The 19375-nt window shown below is 40.9% G+C and overlaps 4 protein-coding genes across 5 annotated transcripts in view; all 4 read right to left on the reverse strand.

Annotated features, from left to right (window-relative positions):
* klhl24a (kelch-like family member 24a) overlaps positions 1-2951 on the reverse strand; it is a 16652-nt gene extending 13701 nt beyond the window's left edge. Inside the window, exons 1-4 of one of the 2 annotated variants that reach the window (XM_014023267.1) lie at positions 2724-2951; positions 2588-2621; positions 1258-1375; positions 327-1171 (exon numbers count right to left, since the gene is read on the reverse strand). In XM_014023267.1, the coding sequence (XP_013878721.1) occupies positions 327-1171; positions 1258-1332 (920 nt within the window). In that variant the 5' untranslated portion in view covers positions 1333-1375; positions 2588-2621; positions 2724-2951. The remainder of the gene's footprint in view (positions 1-326; positions 1172-1257; positions 1376-2587; positions 2622-2723) is intronic. The other variant, XM_014023269.1, reaches the window with a different exon arrangement.
* A 5079-nt stretch (positions 2952-8030) lies between these two features.
* On the reverse strand, positions 8031-11303 carry LOC106528157 (probable G-protein coupled receptor 148). The gene is made up of 2 exons (XM_014023259.1): positions 10380-11303; positions 8031-9264 (listed from the first exon to the last, which is right to left on the reverse strand). The coding sequence occupies exon 2, from the start codon at positions 9179-9181 to the stop codon at positions 8222-8224; it is 960 nt and encodes a 319-aa protein (XP_013878713.1). The 5' UTR covers positions 9182-9264; positions 10380-11303; the 3' UTR covers positions 8031-8221.
* A 1359-nt stretch (positions 11304-12662) lies between these two features.
* Positions 12663-14840, reverse strand: mterf4 (mitochondrial transcription termination factor 4). The gene is made up of 4 exons (XM_014023261.1): positions 14757-14840; positions 14186-14597; positions 13889-14073; positions 12663-13162 (listed from the first exon to the last, which is right to left on the reverse strand). Exons 1-4 carry the CDS (start codon positions 14781-14783, stop codon positions 12728-12730), a joined length of 1059 nt encoding a protein of 352 aa, XP_013878715.1. The 5' UTR covers positions 14784-14840; the 3' UTR covers positions 12663-12727.
* A 782-nt stretch (positions 14841-15622) lies between these two features.
* pask (PAS domain containing serine/threonine kinase) overlaps positions 15623-19375 on the reverse strand; it is a gene marked incomplete in the record, with an annotated part of 10177 nt that continues 6424 nt past the window's right edge. The window contains 9 exon segments of the mRNA XM_014023260.1: positions 15623-16201; positions 16285-16434; positions 16519-16652; positions 17359-17558; positions 17652-17786; positions 17892-18017; positions 18128-18295; positions 18429-18571; positions 18664-19202. Coding sequence (XP_013878714.1) covers positions 16020-16201; positions 16285-16434; positions 16519-16652; positions 17359-17558; positions 17652-17786; positions 17892-18017; positions 18128-18295; positions 18429-18571; positions 18664-19202 — 1777 coding nt within the window.

A 19375-nucleotide genomic window follows, 5' to 3' on the forward strand; every position in this document is an offset into this window, starting at 1 on the left:
CACACACACACACACACACACACACACACACACACACACACACACACACACACCAATAGCACCACAGTCAGGAGCGCAGGGTTCATTAGCAACCTGTTACCTCTAGCTATGCAATGTGTGCTCAAAGACTTGATTAACTGCTTGGAAACTGTCAGCGAGGTGGAATAAGCATTTTATTCCACGCAGACAAAATGCAGGCAGATCAGATCAAGCCAAACCTTCCTTTCTCATGAAAGATCGGTCACAAGTCATTCTACTGCCACAGGTTATCAGCTCTACTTCACCGATCACCTTCCTCATACCAAAGAAGCTAACAGTTTCGTTACCTCCGTGGACGAGTTCTGGATGACATCATTTCGTTTCCTAGCACATGGTAGCGTCTGGCCTCATGGAGAATTTGGTAGCACTCTTGAGCATTCTGGATGATCTGGTCTTGTTCCACTGTCTGGACAAAGTAGTTGGGATGCAGCAAGGGCATGCGAACGTGCAGCAGCAAAGCCTTCAGTGTGGACCTCCTGTGGTCCACGTTGTGGTAAACCCACCGCATGACCGCCTCAAACACAACCTCCTCCTTGCTAACGGACAGATCCTCGCTGCTGATGTAGTCTTCCAGCTCTTCACAGCGCAGGTCAAGGAACTCCTGATGCTGAGCCACCTCGGAGAAGTTGGCCAGGGCGAAATTGCGGCAGCGGCTGACCAGCTGCTTCAGAGAGTGGGCTTCGGCAAAACGCTGGATGCCCAGGCAGTTGCACGGGTCCAGCTGGTCCTCCAGGAATTTGGCGCAAGCATCCCGCAGCGTGTTGATCTGGAAGAGGCTGGAGGCTTCAAAGAGGAACTGGACGTTCTCTGTGGTGATCTTGGCACGACCGGTGTAAATAAACGTGAGCAAGGAGTCCATGGCCTCAGCTAGAATGCCATTGATCTCAACTAGCATCTCGCGGCTCTCGCGGTGATCATTGCAGAACATGGCTCTGAAGTAGGATGAACAGGCAGAGAGAACGGCCCGGTGGCAGTGGAACTCGTGGCCCTGCACGCTGATGACCACATCGGTGAAAAGTCGAGAGTCACGGAATTCATTGAACACCTGCAGGATGCCGTCTGAATGGGACGAACCACAGCAGAAATCCAAGACATCCTGACCGCTTAGGGTTTTGGATTCAACCTCAAACACCTTGAGAATAAACAAATAAATAAAATGTTATTTGAACAGATGATCCTTCAAGAAACCAAAAAAATAAAAACTGTCTGTGAGACCACCTTGCGTTTGACAGCTGGTGAGTCTCTGATCCCAGAGTCCCCACTGTTCATCCTTCGGCCAAGAATCAACACCATGGCTGCAACTTTTACTTTAGACCCTCTTTAACTTCTGTATAATCTAAAAAAGAAAAAAAAAGGAAAAGAAAAAACGAAATAGAATTAAATAAAAAAAATATTCTGATCAGGAACAGGAGTAAACAGTGAAAATAAGCATAAAAACAACAACCTAACTGGATTAACACAGCGCAATTTAAAGTTGCCACATGCAAAAAATAAAGCATTTACAGAGCAGAGAAACAAAGCACTGTACTTCGTAGGGAAATACATGAACCACACAAGTAAATGTTTCACAGTTATGAAAAATAAAAGAGCTGCTTTACATTTAAAGTAAAGTGAGCTTTGAGGAGTTAAATATGCACTGCACATAAATTTGGATGGCACTTCCTGAAGCAAGCTAAACACGGCTGTGAAACAGTTGTGCCCTGCAGCACAATGGATCGCATGAGACTAGAGGATGACAAAGAGGCAGAGGCGGGAAGAGGTTGAGCAACGGTTAGAGGACGAACTTACATGTCAGTCAGGTTTGTTTTCAAAGAGACTGAGGCAGGGATGCTATTAGATACTGCATAATGAGTACTGGAACAGGTATGAAGACAAAGCTACTGATATAACCTCAAGTGACTTCTTTTTTAGTTTAATTTTACCTGTTGCCTTAAATGCTGCCCTTTACCCATCCATCCATCCATTTTCTTTATCTGGATTATGTCCCCTAAAACCTGCATTTAATAATTAGGTTCCCAAGTGTTATTTCATCAGTTTGAGAAGGATTTTTCCTTTTTGGCCTGTTGCCATTTTGACTCTTTTTAAGTTTGATAACAAGTATGGCCTATGTTCCTGTGAGGTCACATCTCTCTTGTTGTTTGTAACTTAAAAGACTCAGCCCATTCACGTGCCTTTATACGCCAGAAGCAGTAGGTCACAGAAGTAAAACAGATTATAAATACAGGTTTAGCTAGATGTGTGTGACATTTACTTTGATAAGCTATTGTCAGTAACAAACAAATGCGATAACAATAAAATATCATGAAGTGAAATTTATTTTTCACGAAATAAATGTGTTTTAACTGTTATGCACTTTGTTATTATCAATAAAGTTTTGGGAAATTTGATAAGTGTGACATGTTTAATAATATGTAGAAGAAAGGCTAAAGTTATCTAACAACATTGTTGTATTCACCCCCCAAAATAACCGAGTATAATATATTCAGGAATATGAACACAGAAGGAAATAGATGATTTATGAGTCTCGGTGAGACAAAAGCAAACTTGCCTCGTGCCACAGACCTGGAAAGCTTCGCTCGCGCCTGAAAAAGTTAGCAAGCTACATGTCAAGTTACATTTAAAAAAAACTTAAGCTTACATTAAATGCTTTGAACACCTGTATTTAAAGAACGAAAAGCTGTTACCTTTATCAGATGTGTGTCCAGATGAGGCTTATTCTTGAAGTAAAAGTGAAGAAAAAGAAAAAAATAAAAAAAATAAAAAATAAAAAATAAAAAAACAACTTTGCTTCCTGATTTTTTTTTTTTAGCAACAACCTTTAGTCTTTCCCAATATTTTCAATCTAACAATTAAGAAGTATTAGATAGGCTGCTTCTCTGTCGGAACATTTTGACTTGTAACGAAGACAACAAACAAAGACAAGCTGACTTTGTTGTAAACACAGAATCTATATATACTTGTCAGTCTAACGGAAGGCCCGCCCACACAGGGCCGCAGTGTGCTTCAATGCATTATGGGTAGCAGAGTCTTCAACGGTTGTGTCGCTTACGATTGCTSATCTAGAAAACGACATTTCCCAGTGGGCTTTTCATCTCCACGTGGCTTCCCTTTGTTTGCAAACAAACGACACTTTTATTAGAAAAACAGTTCTGAGAAGTTAGCGCAATAGAAGAAAATAAGGTGATAGAGTTAGTCTGTATAAACTTGTAGATGTCAGATACCTTATCGCAATACTAAAAACAAGTTGTTGGCCAACTTTATTGAAGAGTTTATAAACGAAAAAAAAAAACACAGCTTACAGACGTATTTAGTTACTTAAAGGCGAGTAAAACGGCCAATAAAATGCTCAAAGTGATAACGTAGTTTTAAACGCAGTTCCCTTCCCAGTTTTTATTTTACTTTATTTTTTGTTTTGTTTTCAGGTGAGGAGGAAGGAGGAGCTTAGTCGGAACAAAGGATGTCAAGTTCCTAATACTGTTACAAAACAGAGCCAGAGCCTGCAGTGTCATCAGTTATTTCGAGCCACATGCTGCCTCAGTGGGATAAATGTATTCTTTACACATTATAGCCTGATTAGAAGTACATTTGTGTGCTTCAGAAGTTGTACACATCCTTATTTGTGCCAAATTCACATCCACTGTCAAGTGTCTAAATCAGGGAAACTCAAACGTTTTAGGTCTGCGGACCCCTTACAAGGGGAAAAAAATTCTCCAGGGGACCCCTCATAAACTCCATGTTGTTTTAAAAGATAATTTACTGTCATTTCAACCCCTAAATTATGGGGCGCCAAGTGTAAAATACAATGTTCAAACTTAGTTTATGTTGTTTGTTTTTATCAGTTCATTGTTCCCCTTACATCCATCCATCCATCCATCCATCCATCCATCCATCCATCCATTTTCTTCCGCCTATCCGGGGTCGGKTCGCGGGGGCAGCAGCTTCAGAAGGGAGGCCCAGACCTCCCTCTCCCCAGCCACTTCTTCCAGCTCCTCCGGGGGAACTCCAAGGCGTTCCCAGGCCAGCTGAGAGACATAGTCCCTCCAGCGTGTCCTGGGTCTTCCTYGGGGCCTCCTCCCGTTGGGACGTGCCCGGAACACCTCACCAGGGAGGCGTCCAGGAGGCATCCTTACCAGATGCCCGAGCCACCTCAACTGGCTCCTCTCGACGTGGAGGAGCAGCAGCTCTACTCTGAGTCCCTCCCGGATGACCGAGCTTCTCACCCTATCTCTAAGAGAGAGCCCAGACACCGTGCGGAGGAAACCCATTTCGGCCGCTTGTATCCGGGACCTCGTTCTTTCGGTCATGACCCAAAGCTCATGACCATAGATGACGGTAGGAACGTAGATCGACCGGTAAATCGAGAGCTTCGCTTCTTGACTCAGCTCTCTCTTCACCACGACGGACCGGTACAGCACCCGCTTTACAGCAGACGCTGCGCCAATCCGCCTGTCGACCTCCCGCTCCCTTCTTCCCCCATTTGTGAACAAGATCTCCAGATACTTAAACTCCTCCACTTGAGGCAGGACGACCCCCCCCTGACCCGTAGAAGGCACTCTACCCTTTTCCGGCTCGACCATTACATTCCCCTTACATTTAAAAAAATAAAATAAAAACCAAATTAACAGTTTCGTGAAATTTTTTGAGGACCCCCAATATACCTCTTGCAGACCCCTGGGGGTCCTGGGACCCGAGTTTGAGAACCTCTGGTCTAAATAGCATTAAATAACACCTTTTCGAAGATCCACAGAGACACTCAAGTCACTCCTATGAGATCAATAACCAAAATCAATTAACAGAAATAAATCATGAGCAAATCATACTGTTATATTTTGGACACCAAGCACMTGCTAAATGCAACAAAGGCTATATATAAATATATACACAGCACTTCTGAATAGGGTTGGGCATAATCATATCGTGTGCAATTAATCGTCAGAAAAACATTAATCGATTATTATTTGGCACTTGACGATTGATACGGTTAATGCCACCAGGCAGAGTCCGCTCRGTGCTCCTCTGCTTCAAATATGATGAACATTTAAAAAAGTTCTGTAATTTATTTATCAACACAATTTAAAATTTGATGTGTAGCTTGAAGTCTGTAATTTTGACAAAATTTGGAACAGATTTTTATGAAGAGCAAATCTTTCCCACTAAATTGGTCATGTGATGAGGACACAAGGGTGTCCAGGGACTCCAGGGGATTTATCGTCAAATTAATTGTTATTGGCTAAATACCTCAATTAATTGTGATTTTTTTTTTTGTCAATATTGCCCAACCCTACTTCTGAAACATGAAATGTCAGCGGTGCAGCCCCTTTTGACAGGCAAATGTCTCCCTCTACTGTTGGGCTATGCTATCAATAAAAAAAAAAAATGCACTCTACAGCCAGGATGCCATCATTCATCACTCATCTYCCCCTTTAACTGCCATGTAAACAATCTCTGTACACATCCAGTTTTACCCAAACAAGGCCTTGAAATCAAATAAAGTGGAGTGCTTATGGCCATAAAACTGCAGCTCAGTGACAGGTTTCACATGGCTTTGACCAACACAGTAAAAAGAGCTGCATATTTTTAGAAAAAAAAAAAGTTATGTTTTTTTTTATTTTACTTTTTGTTAGTTTAGAAACAAGGTGACTCTCAGTGCAGGGATCACCATAATGAAACAAACCAGTGTGACATACGCAAGGAGCAGGGGTGTTTTATTTATATTTTCAAGTACATGTCTGTAATYATGGCATGAAACAATTACAAATGCATGCATAACATAAGGCAATATAGGCAACAGCCCTACCATCCATAYAGCTTCTGTGCACTTTTTCATCTAAACATTAAACTCTAAAATGTTATTGGGTTTGTTATTTGTCAGTAAGATTTTGAAAAAAAAGATTTTGAAAAAAGTACCTCATATTGTAAAACAAGGTAAAACCATTAAAGGCTGACAAAGATGACCAAAGCCTCATCAAAAACACGTCAAGAGTGTTGCTTTGRCTCCTTCATGTATGTTTGAAAAATCCTTGGATCTCTTGTAGCCAGGTAAAGCTGCTAAATGCTTTCTGGTACAAAGCACCGCCTGTTTACCCAAAGCTCCTCCCTGGAACTCAGTCTGCAGTCAAGCTCCCCTCCCAGACTTSGTGGAACTGCATGTCTGTTGAGCTTGTGATACTAACTACTTCTCAATCCTGTCCTTTTCAAATAAAAAAAATCAAGGAAATGTACCTTTTGGTGCTACTCTCTTACAACGCACCTACAAATGGTTGGAAACAGCATGAAGCATTGTTGTAAAGATGTGCTGAAGTGGGAGTGTGGAAACGGTAGGAGGTTCAAAAAGAGACAGGCCAATTTTGAGGAGTTTAAATAGGCTATGATGCAAWGTCATATTTAATTTTGATATACAGTGGGTAAAATAAGTATTGAACACATCACCATTTTTCTCAGTAAATATATTACTAGAGGTGCTAACGACATGAAATTTTCACCAGATGTCGGTAACAACCCAAGTGATCCATACATACAAAGAAATCAAACCATAAATGTCCAGAAATGAAGTTATTTGTAATAATGTGGAATGGCACAGGGAAAAAGTGTTGAACACATGAAGAAAGGGAGGTGTAAAAAGGCATGGAAAGCCAAGATACCAGCTGAACTCTCTCAGTAATTAGAAAGCAAGCCTGCCCCTTGTCAGTGCAAATTAATTTCAGCTGGTTCAGTCCCAAATGATGGCCAGGTATCACACAAGAAACATCTGATGATGGGTAAAAGTAAAGAGCTCTCTCAAGACCTTCACAACCTTATTGTTGCAAAGCATAATGATGGCATCGGTTACAGAAGAATGTCTAAACTTCTGAAGGTTCCAGTGAGCACTGTTGGGGCCATAATTCAGAGGTGGAAAGAACATCATTTCACCATAAACCGACCACGACCAGGTGCTCCTCACAAGATTTCTGACAGAGGAGTGAAAAGAATTATCAGAAGAGTTGTCCAAGAGCCAAGGACCACTTGTGGAGAGCTTCAGAAAGACCTGGAATTAGCAGGTACGATTGTTTCAAAGAAAACAATAAGTAATGCACTGAACCACCATGGCCTGTATGCACGCTCACCACGCAAGACTCCACTGCTGAAGAAACAGCATGTTGAAGCTCCTTTAAAGTTTGCTGCACAACATTTAGACAAGCCTGTGTAATACTGGGAGAATTTAGTCTGGTCAGATGAGACCAACATTGAACTGTTTGGTTGCCAGAATACACATCCTGTTTGGAGGTCAAATGGCACTGCACATCAGCCCAAAAACACCATACCAACAGTGAAGTTTGGAGGTGGGAACATCATGGTGTGGGDCTGTTTTTCAGCATATGGTACTGGCAAACTTCAAATAATTGAAGGAAGGATGAGTGGAAAAATGTACAGAGACATTCTTGATAAAAATCTGCTTCCATCTACCAGGATGATGAAGATGAAACGTGGCTGGACATTTCAGCAAGACAATGAGCCCAAACACAAAGYCAAGGAAACTCTCAGTTGGTTTCAGAGAAAGAAACTAAAGCTGCTGGAATGGCCCAGCCAATCACCTGACCTGAATCCAACAGAAAATCTATGGAAAGAACTAAAGATCAGAGTTCATAGAAGAGGTCCACGAAACCTTCAAGATTTGAAGACTGTTTGTGGAAGAATGGGCCAAAATCMCACCTGAGCAATGCATGCCACTAGTTTCTCCACACAGGAGGCATCTTGAAGCTGTCATTGACAACAAAGGCTTTTGTACAAARTATTAGATAAATTTCAGTAAGTGTGTTCAATACTTTTTCCCTGTGCCATTCCACATTATTACAAATAACTTCATTTCTGGACATTTRTGGTTTGATTTCTTTGTATGTATGGATCACTTGGGTTGTTACCAACATCTGGTGAAAATTTCATGTCATTAGYACCTCTAGTAATATATTTACTGAGAAAAATGKTGACGTGTTCAATACTCATTTTACCCGCTGTATACAGCATTTTATAACAACTGAAGGTAACATAGTTACTTGATTGTGGTAAAGAATTGAACTGTGTGCCTGGAAAATCCATAATAGTAGCTATAGTCACAAAAAAAGGATGTCAAACTAAATAGTTCCACTACAGCGCATCTTTAATGACGACAGGTCAGGTATGAATAGCTGTCAGTTTTTAGAAGTCCTCATGATAAGGTGGTCTGGCTGAGTCTCTTGTGACGATGCCAAAGCGTAATTAAAGATTCRGCAATCTCCCTGTACCTTAGGCCATACAGGTAAGGTGCAAAAGCACGGGGCAGCAACATRAAAACGCAAGCGTTGACCGTGCTGATCCACACTCGGACATCCTGACTTACATCTTCTCGCTGGAACACAAAGAGCTCCAGAGTGAAAACAAATCCGGGGGCAAAGTAAAGCAGGAGAAGAACCCCGTGAGCCAGCACGGTAACCCGAGCCCTGGAGAATCGGTTGTGCCAGATCCCCTGCGTCCTTGTGACCATGTAGAGTCGAATGTAGCAGTAGAAAATGAGGAAGGTGCAGATGAGAGCTGACACGAAGAAGTACAAGTAGTTCGCCCCGACGTGTTTGACCTGAAGAAAACCCAGGGAGATGAGAGCCAGGCAAACGGGCACTTTCTCGCCAGAACTTCCCCGGCTTTCCTTCATGATGATCAGCAAGGTGAAAGGGTAAATGGCTGCCAGCACCCACAGCCCRACCAAGACGCAGTAGGTGCGGGCAGGCGAAAGAAAGTCGTGGTAAYGGAGGGGCCAGCGGACGGCGGCGAAGGTGTCGACCACCATCACGGTGACGGTGAGGATGGCGCAGCTGTAAGCCGTGACGAGGACCGCCGTCAGGAGCTCACAAACGACCCAAGGCATCTGAGCGCCCGCGGCGTTGCCGATCAGCGTGACCAGATTGAGGACGAGGAAAATCATGTCCGCCGTCAGGGTGTTGGCCACCAGCAAGTAGCGGGTCTCCTGACGCAGGGAGCGGGACAGAAAAATACACGTCAGGAGGACAGGGTTGACGAGAAAGGTGGCTAAAGTGATGATAACAGTGGGGATGCAGAAAAACTCCAGGTGCCACCACTTCATGGTCTTGACCCACTCCTGTGTGAAGTTTGAAATCAGTATAGATGAAGCCATTGTGGTTTTGAGTTTAGGGAGGAATCACAGATGGAGTGGCAGGTGCTTTTTATGATGAGCTCTCTACTTCCTCCAGCGATGTCCTGTGAAAGAAAAACATCATAAATTACCATGAGCTAAACGCACCACCTTCAAAATGTAGGTCTCACGCGGTCCAGTGCACAAATATGAGACATTTGTTTTTCATGCAACTAATCGCAGACGCCGACGGGGAAAAAAAAAGTCAGCACATGGCAATTCTACAAAATGGATACCTTGCTTCTGAATTGTTTGAGATGAGGACATGTTTGTTGCAGTAAAGATCTGCATTAATGGTATTTTCACAAATGCAAAAAGTTATCAGCACTGATTTAGTCTTAAGTCATCCCAAACATTAGATTTTAAATTATTTAGCCAGAGCTTGGCTCGAGGATTGTTCTGTCCCTCTCAGATGAACTTTCTGCACAGAGGTCTTGTGTTCTACAGAAATGAGTGGCAGACTATGGTTTTCCAACAAACCCTTGAGCCAGATGTGGCTGATTGATGGTTGAACGGTGAGTTCCTGATGAAAATCTGCCTGAGAGTTCAAAAGGTGATGCACATTCATCACCGGTATTATCAGCTCCTAGTCCTTTGCATTTATACGTTGAGCTTTGTTTTGGAACTCATGATTGATTCTCTGACAGTTTTTATACTCATTCCTGACATAATTTATTCTTTTTACARAATCTCATAGCAGCTGTTACATTCATTGCATACAAACTCGTATGAAACGAGACATAACTATACGTCGGTAGCTTTTAAATAGGTCATTTTACAGCAATTCAGTTGACAAAACTTTTTACTGCAGCTCATTATTAAAATGAGAAGCCTGTTCTGTGCTGCCAGAATTCAAATCTGAACAACAGTCGAGGGTCTCTTTAATTTGTATTTTCCAAGAAAAAACATGCAAATTAAAAAAATATGCAAATGAGTAAAGTAGTGACTGAACACACTTGTCTAACAGCACCTGTAATGTGACATTTATAAACTATGTGGGGTATTTTTAAGCTAAATTTAAAGGGAAGCTGTGCAAGCATAAAACACATTAGAGTGTTCACAACATAGTTTCTTTGTAAGATAGAGCTTTAACTTTTTGAAAATGTAGAAAATGAATATTAAAAGTCCTTTAATCTTTGTAATAACTGATAAAATTACTGATCGAGCAAATTGATCTTACCTGACGTCTACGATGTAAAGTGTTGTTTTGCAAAAAAAATCGATGGCCGTCACTCAACTTGTCTCAGTGGCTGTTTTTACCCGATGCCCTCTTTGTTGACTCAGCGATAAGAGCTGGATGCAGAAAGCTGCGGCTACTTGGCTGTCTCATAGTAACAAGGTGGAGCTCTCCGTGCTTTTAAAAGCTCGCCGTGCTGCCGTCTTTTAGCTTTCTTGCTTTAAGCTTTGACTCTGATTTAAAGTCTTTTTGTGTTTGTCCTGAGGAAAAAAAATTAGGAGAGTTAGGAAATGCTTTCAGGAAGCAGAAAAGTTTGGACTGTGGACTGCATTGTTCAGACTCTACTCATGGTTTATATAGTTTGCATGTGTTGATGTGAGCTCTCACTAACGTCGTCCCACCTTAAATCCCATTGACGCCACTTAGATAAACACATTAGCTACTTCCACATCAGGAGGTTCATACATAGATGAAAAGATAGAACTACGTGTTTGATTCAGATAGTGCTCATTAGTACGTACTGATATACTCAGTGTTGAAAAACAGCTTAAATGAAAGCATTTCAGTGATTTTATTACAGCTTTAATTTTGAAAAACTTGGGATGTTAAATTTTTTTGTTTTATTCACAACGGGACATAGTAAATAGATCAAATGTGTAAACTAGAAATTTGAATATTCTTTGGGAAAAAAAATAAGGTCATTTTGAATTAAACAGTAGCAACATATCTCCAAAAAGTTCAGACAAGAGAAACAAAATGCAGTGGAAAAAGGTCTGAATAGGAGCATTTTACAACTAATTAGGTTAATATGTAATAAGTTGGTAAGAAGACTGTTCAAAAAGAGCCTCTTTAAGAGGCTGAATATTTTTCTTTAAAGGGGCAATCTCATGTAAAATCAACTTTTTTGAGTTTTATTTCGTTATAATGTTCTACTCTCATTAAAAAACATGCCCAAAGCCTTGCTTTGACTCATTCATGCATGTTTGAGAAATCCTGCAGTGTTTTAGGCCATGCTGAGGAGCAAAACGACAGGTGGGGACCAGAAACGCCCCTGGGCTGTGTCTCAAAGCCGAGCTTCCCAAGTTCACCTCACTGCAGCAAACAGTAAGGGGCGGGGTCGGTGCTGCAGCGAGGTCGAGCTTCCTTATCACAGAGCACACATCCCTACCCCCCACACCCAGCTCATGACTCCTGCAGGCTCTCGGCAGTAACACACGAGTGAAACTGAAAGTGAAACTGTCTGCTGCTTCTCACTCAGTGAAGCTCTTTTCAGATTCAAAATACCTCTGAAGAAATGTATTTTCAGATGCCAAGTAAACTGCATCATAGCGCACATGCGACCCCCTCCCCCCCCCGAAATGGGTGGAACAGAAGCGGAAGGTGGTTCTTAAAGAGACAGAGGCCAATTTCAAGGCGTTTAGAAAAGGAAGTGATAGAAGATAAGTTTATTTTCTATTTAAACATAAAAACAGCGTTTTAATAACAGTTTAAGGTGACATAGATACTYTATTATGGTATAGTATTTAAATGTATGCCTGAGAAACACATAATATTGCCCCTTTAAAWTGGTCCTATTTTTTATTTGAACAACTGCTATGTGAGAATTAAAGGAAAACTTATGGTCATGTCCAAATTCAGGGGCTGCATCCTTCAAGGCCAAATTTGTGGGCTGCTTGTCACTGCACCGCGCCGAAGGCTGTCCCAAATTCAGTGTCTCCTCCAGTTGCAGCCCACAAATATGTCCTCCTTTTTCCTCGATTTAAGGAGCGGGTCCAGTGGATCCTTCGCAGTCCACCGTATCCCAAGMTGCATTGCAGGCCAACCAGGAGATTTATTTAAAAAAATTTTTTTTTGCTTGTAATGGCAGATGAAGCAAGAGGCGGAATGAGACACGAGAACAGTTTTGTTTTAAAGTCTAGCAGTACAAAAAATTGAAAGTTTAAAGCGGTTGTGTTTCTAGGCTTTTGTCATTGGCATGAAAATGTTTTATTAATATTATTCGTCAGAAATAAACAAGCTTGTACGGCAGGTCCTTTAAGTACAGCCTCTAAGCTAATTTTGTTAATTTATAATATTAATAACATTAATATTTTGCTCATTTTAGCTTATTTTTGCTTCTGTATTTCTTCTGTCACCACGATTGCTAGGCGACATAAGCCGGTGTAAGGCGGAAATAAAGCTGAAGGCAAGACCGTCCAAATACACAACCACTTTATTTTGATTTTCGCAGTCGAAAAAGGACGCTGCTGGCCTATTTGCAAATTTGTTTTTTTCTTCTTCTTCTTCTTCTTTTTTTTTTACCAGAATTGAGGCTGTGGATACTTTCTTTTCTCTAATAGCGCATATTATAATTATGTTCTTTTAGAGCCATGTTTCTTTTTCCCTTTCTGATATCCACTTTTTCTTTCAAACTCCTCCTCCTCTTCCTCTTCTTCTTCCTCCTCCTCTTCATAATCATCATCACTGCAATCTTCATCATCGTGATGAGCTTCAATACTGTGTTTAAACCGCTCCTCCCTCCACTCTCTCGCCAGCAGTCTCTGAAAAACGTCGAACTCTTCCGCGGACGCCCGTGCGACACTTTTTAGGAACTTGTCCTGGTCCACGTTAAGGACGCTGTTCAGTTTGGGGTTGACGATGGAAGTTTGTCCTTTCTTGTCCGGGGTTTGGTACAAGCCACGTCGCTCCAGGAACGTGTGCCGGTTCCGCACGTCCTCCAGAGTGTGACGGAACAGCTTGCACTTCAACATCTCCTCCTGTTTGACGCCCATTCTGAAGTAGACGTACTGTAGAGACAAGAGTTTACAGTTCCCTCTGAGAAACAAGCAGAGCCACGTTTACACGCTGTGACCTATTCAAACACACACCAGGCGGAGTTGGTGTTCCAAACTCCATACAAATTCTTTAATTGCATCATTAAAATTCTTTGCTACACAAGTCTGTACTGCCTTACGTTTTGGTGGTAAGCCCGATCAGACACCACAACACAATGAAAGTTTGTATTAATAAATTAAACAAGACAAGTTGTTGACTGTGGACTTTTATGATACCATCTTTGGTAACAATGTTTAATCGTGTTTTGGGGAAGTCTATAAATCTGAACTGACTTGCTCTATAAATTCAGATCATGTGTGTGAACRTTACATAGCAGCCATGGAAACAACTCCTCACTGGGCAATATGATATTTACAGAGTGCTTCATGCTTTAAAGGTTTGCTAAAGTTAGGATAATGTCGTTTTTGTAAAGATGAAGTCTTCACAGAGACGATGCACACTTTTTGAACTACTAAATATAATTACTTGCACTTCTATTTAAAATACACCTGCAGTAAACACTAAGGTTTAATGTCTATGTCGGCAAAAACACAGACATGTTTAAATATTTCTCAGAGTGCAAAACATATTGATGCCATTCAGTAATTGTTGAAATCCTCTCTTGCTTTTTGACAAATCAACAACCAAARCAAGAACTATTAACGCAAAAATTTTAATTGATCACTTGGCTTGCTGACCTGAAACTTGTACTCCAGCTGATCTTGATCCTCCAGAACTACAGCTGGACTTTCTCTGAGGATGTCTGTGATCTGCTGGGTGGTAAACATACACTTGTCTCTGAGAAACTGCACAGCATTTTGTATCGATTTCACAGGAACAGTCAGGATCTTTGGGCAGTAGACCACCACCCTCTGAAGACTCCCTATGATTTCATGCAGGGAGGGAGGGGGAGAGAGAGAGAGAGCACAAGTTTGATACACATGCTCACTTTTAAACCAATAATACATTGTCTTCTAATCTGAGAAAGACCTCACCTTCAACCAGACCTAGCTTCCGCAGGTGGACGATGCGCTGCTGAAGCTGTGCTTCTTTAACAGTGTAAAGCTCAGGACACTTGTCCAGAACACACGTCACGCTGCTGGGGTTGAGGCCCAGGACGAACAAAGCTGCGAGTGTTGGTAAAACTTGTTTGGCAGCTTTTCCTCCCATGACACCGGACACAGAGTCGTACAAATGCTTGGCCTGTGCGTCTGTGAATCCCATATCGACCAGTGAGCCGACGGACAACTCGAGTTTTGCGGGAGAAATGGTTTGGTTGACTGAAGCGGTCTGGTCGTTGGAGGATAAAAATCTGCACCCGGTGCATTTAAACAACAAGTTGTATCTTTTGAAGTAGCCAGGACTGAAAGTTGAGCTGGTGGCATTGCTTCCAGTCCACCGAAGAATCTGTGGAAGAACAGGCATGATGTAAACAAGCACTAATAACCTAACTACGCATTCATTTTTTTCGTATTTCTGTTAAGTAATGTTGAAATATCTGACTCAATAGGTAAAGTTAGCTTAAATTATGTTATTTTTTTAATATTTTGTAACATCCAAACTCACCCGTTGAATTAATATACGGGTACCCATGTTTGTTCGTCACGTTTTATGCTCCGTCTAGAAACTACAAAAGTAAAAAAAAGGTCCGCCACGCCTGATGTAAGTTGTGTTAATGCCYAAAAGTGTTTTAAATAGTAATAAAAACAGAAATACAAGAGATTCACTGTTTATCGTTTTAGTTACACACCTTTTTGGTATCATTTGTTAATTTTTGGATTTAAGCTAAGCTCTAAAGCAAATAAATGGGGGGAAAAACAATTTTTTAAATTGAATTTACTTTTAATTGAATGACAATTAGATGAAAAATTCAAGTTATTGAATATACTATTGGTGTGTTTGCATAAAAACAGAAAATCCACAATCATAAAGTCCAATATTTAACTAATTTCTTATGTTACACTATTTTTTCTCTGCTTTATCGCCGTTTTCGTCACCATTTGTACAAACAAGCATGTGCTATTTCTCAGCATTACAAGTAATCATGTCATTTTTGCCCCTTTTCCAATAGTGTCACTTAGTGTAGTATCRGTAAGGTCAGTGTTGGAACTTGTCAGGTAAACCCTGTCAAGGGTTTATGCTGTTTTCTAGAAATTTTTTTAACAAAACAAATTTAAAAAAAAATTAAAATCACTTTTGATCCCTTTTAGTCATTCACACAAACACGTTTGTGGTAAGATATTTATTCACATAAAAAAATAAATATAAAAAAATCTTGTAAATATGCTTTACTTGTGCTATTAAAATATACAAGATTGTCAGGTAAACCCTGTCAAGGGTTTATGCTGTTTTCTAGAAATTTTTTTAACAAAACAAATTAAAAAAAAAATCAAAATCACTTTTGATCCCTTTTAGTCATTCACACAAACACGTTTGTGGTAAGATATTTATTCACATAAAAAAATAAATATAAAAAAATCTTGTAAATATGCTTTACTTGTGCTATTAAAATATACAAGATTGAGAGAGAATATCTGAACAGAAAACAGCTATTCATCAAAAAAGGAATTCTTACCATCCATCGGCATTATACTGGAGGTAAAACATTTCCCCGATCAAAAACTACTGTATATATATAAAAAAAACCTGCCTATAAATTTAATTATGTCTGACTTTCTGTGCCTATGATAAAAAAATCTGACAGGTCTCATTGTGACGAGCCACAAAGCAACTTCATTTGTAAATAACTTGGTCTTGATATCAGATTTAGATTATTTTTCATGTTTTCTAACTTGCACTGCTGCTACAGACCAAGTAACTTCAGTCTTTTCAAATCGAATCGTCAATCCTCTGGAGGCATTTCTGAAGCTCATTTTGCAAAGCCAAACTCTCCTCCTCCTCCTCCTCATCATCATCCTCTTCATCTTCAGGGAGAGATTCATCTCCTTGATCTGAGAACAAATCTGGTCCGATGTACCCATTAGAACTGGATTCCTGGTGGTGTGATGAACCTGTTAGAAGAAGAGAGGCCCCTCGGTATATTAAAACATGTCAGGACATCGTCGGTTCATCTGTGGTGCTGAAGGAAACTCACAGAAGCTCTGAGTCGCAGGAACCACATCCAACCAGCTGTATTCTGCAAGAGAAATGGGCTGGCTGATCCAGGACTGCAACAACAGCTGGTCTAAGGTCATCCTCTTTGTGGAAACGGGGTGCAGAAGACCACACAACAACCTATGCAACTCTTGGGAGAAAGCACACAGAAAATTTACAAGACTGAATTGCAAACGGAACRAACAACCAGGAAGTAGCAAACAAAACATCATACCTGGAGACAAGGGGAACGGAGGCTTTAGTTTGGCATCCAGAATTTCACCCACATCACAGAAAGGATTCTCACTGAACAGGAGAGTGTAGAGCAAAACTCCAAGAGACCACATTTCCAATTCTGGACCTTTGTAGCTAGAAAATTTAAAAAGCCACAAAACAAGCAAAATAAATCTACAGATGTAAGTGGGAAGGCAGTTTTAGTGTTTGTGAACAGCTTTTCTAACTTTCCTTTGGATTAATATTAATGTCATATCATTTTGTCTATTATTAAGCTATTTTAGGTTATAAATAATTGCTAATTAACCAAATAYATGTCCACTTCTGACTCATTTTGACCCAGACCTTAGAATATGAAGTTAACATGGTGTAGGGGAAAAACAAGACAGTGACAGTAATTCAGCCTGGTAGCCTTTAATACATTCTAATACTATTATCTACAATCTTAACGAGATTTTTAAAATGAGATAAAACCTGAAAATGATCCTCTATTTTGTTCTGTCACAGCCTCTCATTGACCACCTGGGGTCTCTGTTTAATACAGACAAATTAGAGCTACTACTCAAGTTTGTAAATGTCCTCAGATTACAGAAACCTACAGCTACAGGGATAAACTGGTTTGCAGTTTTTTTAGTACAACCTGGGAATGAAGTAAGTTGTAAAGTCAATTTTGTTGCCATTTTAAATTGTTTTTGCCAAGATCACTGGCTTGGTCTTTATGTCTTTATTTGTTTACACTGTTGCTTTTGACAAAAAAAATCCTTGTGGCTTTATTCAGCTTGCCTGTTGGAAAGCTCTGGTTTAACTTAAGCTGTCCATAAAACAGGCATTAAATACTCACGGATTTCCCTGAAGCACCTCTGGGGAGCAGTACTCCAATGTGCCACAGAAGTTATAAAAGAGTTTTCCAGGAGCCAATATGGCAGCCGAGCCGAAATCTATCAGCCGAATGTGAAAACACTTGTCGACGATGATGTTCTCATCCTTTATGTCCCTGTGGATGATGTTCTTGCTCCTCAGGTAGAACACAGCTGCCACAATCTGAAACAGAACAGAGCCTCTGGTTAGCTCCAGAGCCCCTTTCCTCAATCATCTGTCTTTCTTTCTTTCTTCTTTTTTTAACACAACACATACCTGTCTAAAGATATAACTGGCCAGGGGCTCATCCAGCCTTGGTTCCATGTCAATGAATTCAAAAAGGTCCAAACCATCTCCATGCTTCTCCATCACCATCTGGAARTAACTTCCATTTTCAAACACCTCCAGCACCTGGTGGAATATAAACATTGGTAAACATGTATACTATTATATCATGAAGAATAAGGAATTTTACATCATGAACAAAAGATTTTAAAATCTTGTGATTTAAGTTACCTTGACAATATTATGGTGCTGCACTCGTGTCAGGATGGCAATCTCTTGGCTCACTCTGCCCAACATGGGGTCGTCCACCCAGCAGTCACTCACTATCCTGGCCTTGCTAATGAACTTCACTATTACCTGCAGATTTTTAGAGTTGCCGAATCATCACCATCTTATTTTCTTAATAAAATGTACAACTAAAAATATAAATGTCATCATTTGGCATAAAGAAAATAAAAGTGCCTTACTTCATGTCCGTCACAGCGTCGTATTGCCTTCCAGACAAAACCAAAGGCTCCTTTACCCACAGCTTTGAGTGGTTTGTAGTCTTCTTCAAACTGCCCGTCACAGGCTCGAGAATGCTCGAGGTCCATAGTAGAGCGCAATGCTCCTCCTTGACTGCTCTCACCAACCCTCTGATATTAGAAATAAACAAAAAGAAAATCAGTTAAACTACAACAAAGTAAAAAAAAAAAAATTAAAAACACACAGTATTTGTTTTATTTAAAAAAAAAAGTCACAATGAACTTGATCTTATTTGCCACAGACCTTTCCTGGACTGGCTCCTGATTGGTTATGAAGTGAAGGATCTGTTTGCAACACCGCCCCCTGCTGGCCACACCTTTTAATCCACACGCAGAACATAGAACCTCCATCAGAGAGGTCAACCCTGCACACATCACACTGCACCTCTAGAGAGGGGGGCGGAAAAAGCAAGTTTTGTTTTAGCATTTTTGGTTTTCATTAAAAACAACAGACCAACAATAAGCACTTTAATACCCACCTACTCTTGTGCCGTCCCTGTGGTAGCCACTTCCTTCAAYTCGTCCTTCCAATATTTGATTAGTTTCCGTGGACGGGCTGCATTCTTTCACCTTCTGCTTCTTCGGCGTTGATGTGGCAGGCATGTCTGCTAGTGGCTGCAGACCAGTATTCACTTGTTCCGAGCTCTCCTGGCTCTTAGCTTTGTGAATAACAGAAAGAGCAGCCCACTGATCCTGCTCCTGAGCTGAACCGTTCTGCGCCTCCGCAGAAGGGTGCGGCAGCTCAGACGGCTCGTGGTCAGACTCCGACACATAAAGGAAGGGTGCTTTTAGGAGTTCAGCCGTATCACAGGCGAGCTGGGACCGGTTACGGTCACCATTACACCCTCCCGCGCTGACCAGCTCTACGCTTTTGCTCAGGTCTAGCTCATCTAGTGCCCGAGTAATTACATCTCCATCGCTGTTGATATCCAGGAAATAACTTGCCGAGTCCACWGCATGCGCTGGATCAGGACCACCCTGAGCAGCAATCCGTGGACAGAACTCAGGAGAAGAAGATCTGGGAACAGAAGTTTCAGTTACAAACCTTTTTAGAGTTAGCAAAAGTGATAATTTTCTACCTCATCTTAAAAGGGATCCATGATTAGTTGTAACATTAGACTTTATTTAATAAACATAGGTTTTAACTGTAAAATAAAGACTGTAAAATACTATAGGCTGTTTATTATATAT

The sequence above is a fragment of the Austrofundulus limnaeus genome, unplaced genomic scaffold (assembly GCF_001266775.1).
Source record: "Austrofundulus limnaeus strain Quisiro unplaced genomic scaffold, Austrofundulus_limnaeus-1.0 Scaffold361, whole genome shotgun sequence".
Classification (NCBI taxonomy): Eukaryota; Metazoa; Chordata; class Actinopteri; order Cyprinodontiformes; family Rivulidae; genus Austrofundulus; species Austrofundulus limnaeus.

Bases quoted from the DNA above. Each gene is read 5' to 3' on its own strand.
- mterf4 (XM_014023261.1), bottom strand. From the start codon at position 14,783: ATGGGTACCCGTATATTAATTCAACGG. The intron at 14,074-14,185 runs GTGAGGTCTTTC...ATGAAATCATAG, and splicing joins GAAGCTAGGTCTGGTTGAAG to GGAGTCTTCAGAGGGTGGTG. The intron at 13,163-13,888 runs GTCAGCAAGCCA...TTGTCTCTACAG, and splicing joins AGCTGGAGTACAAGTTTCAG to TACGTCTACTTCAGAATGGG.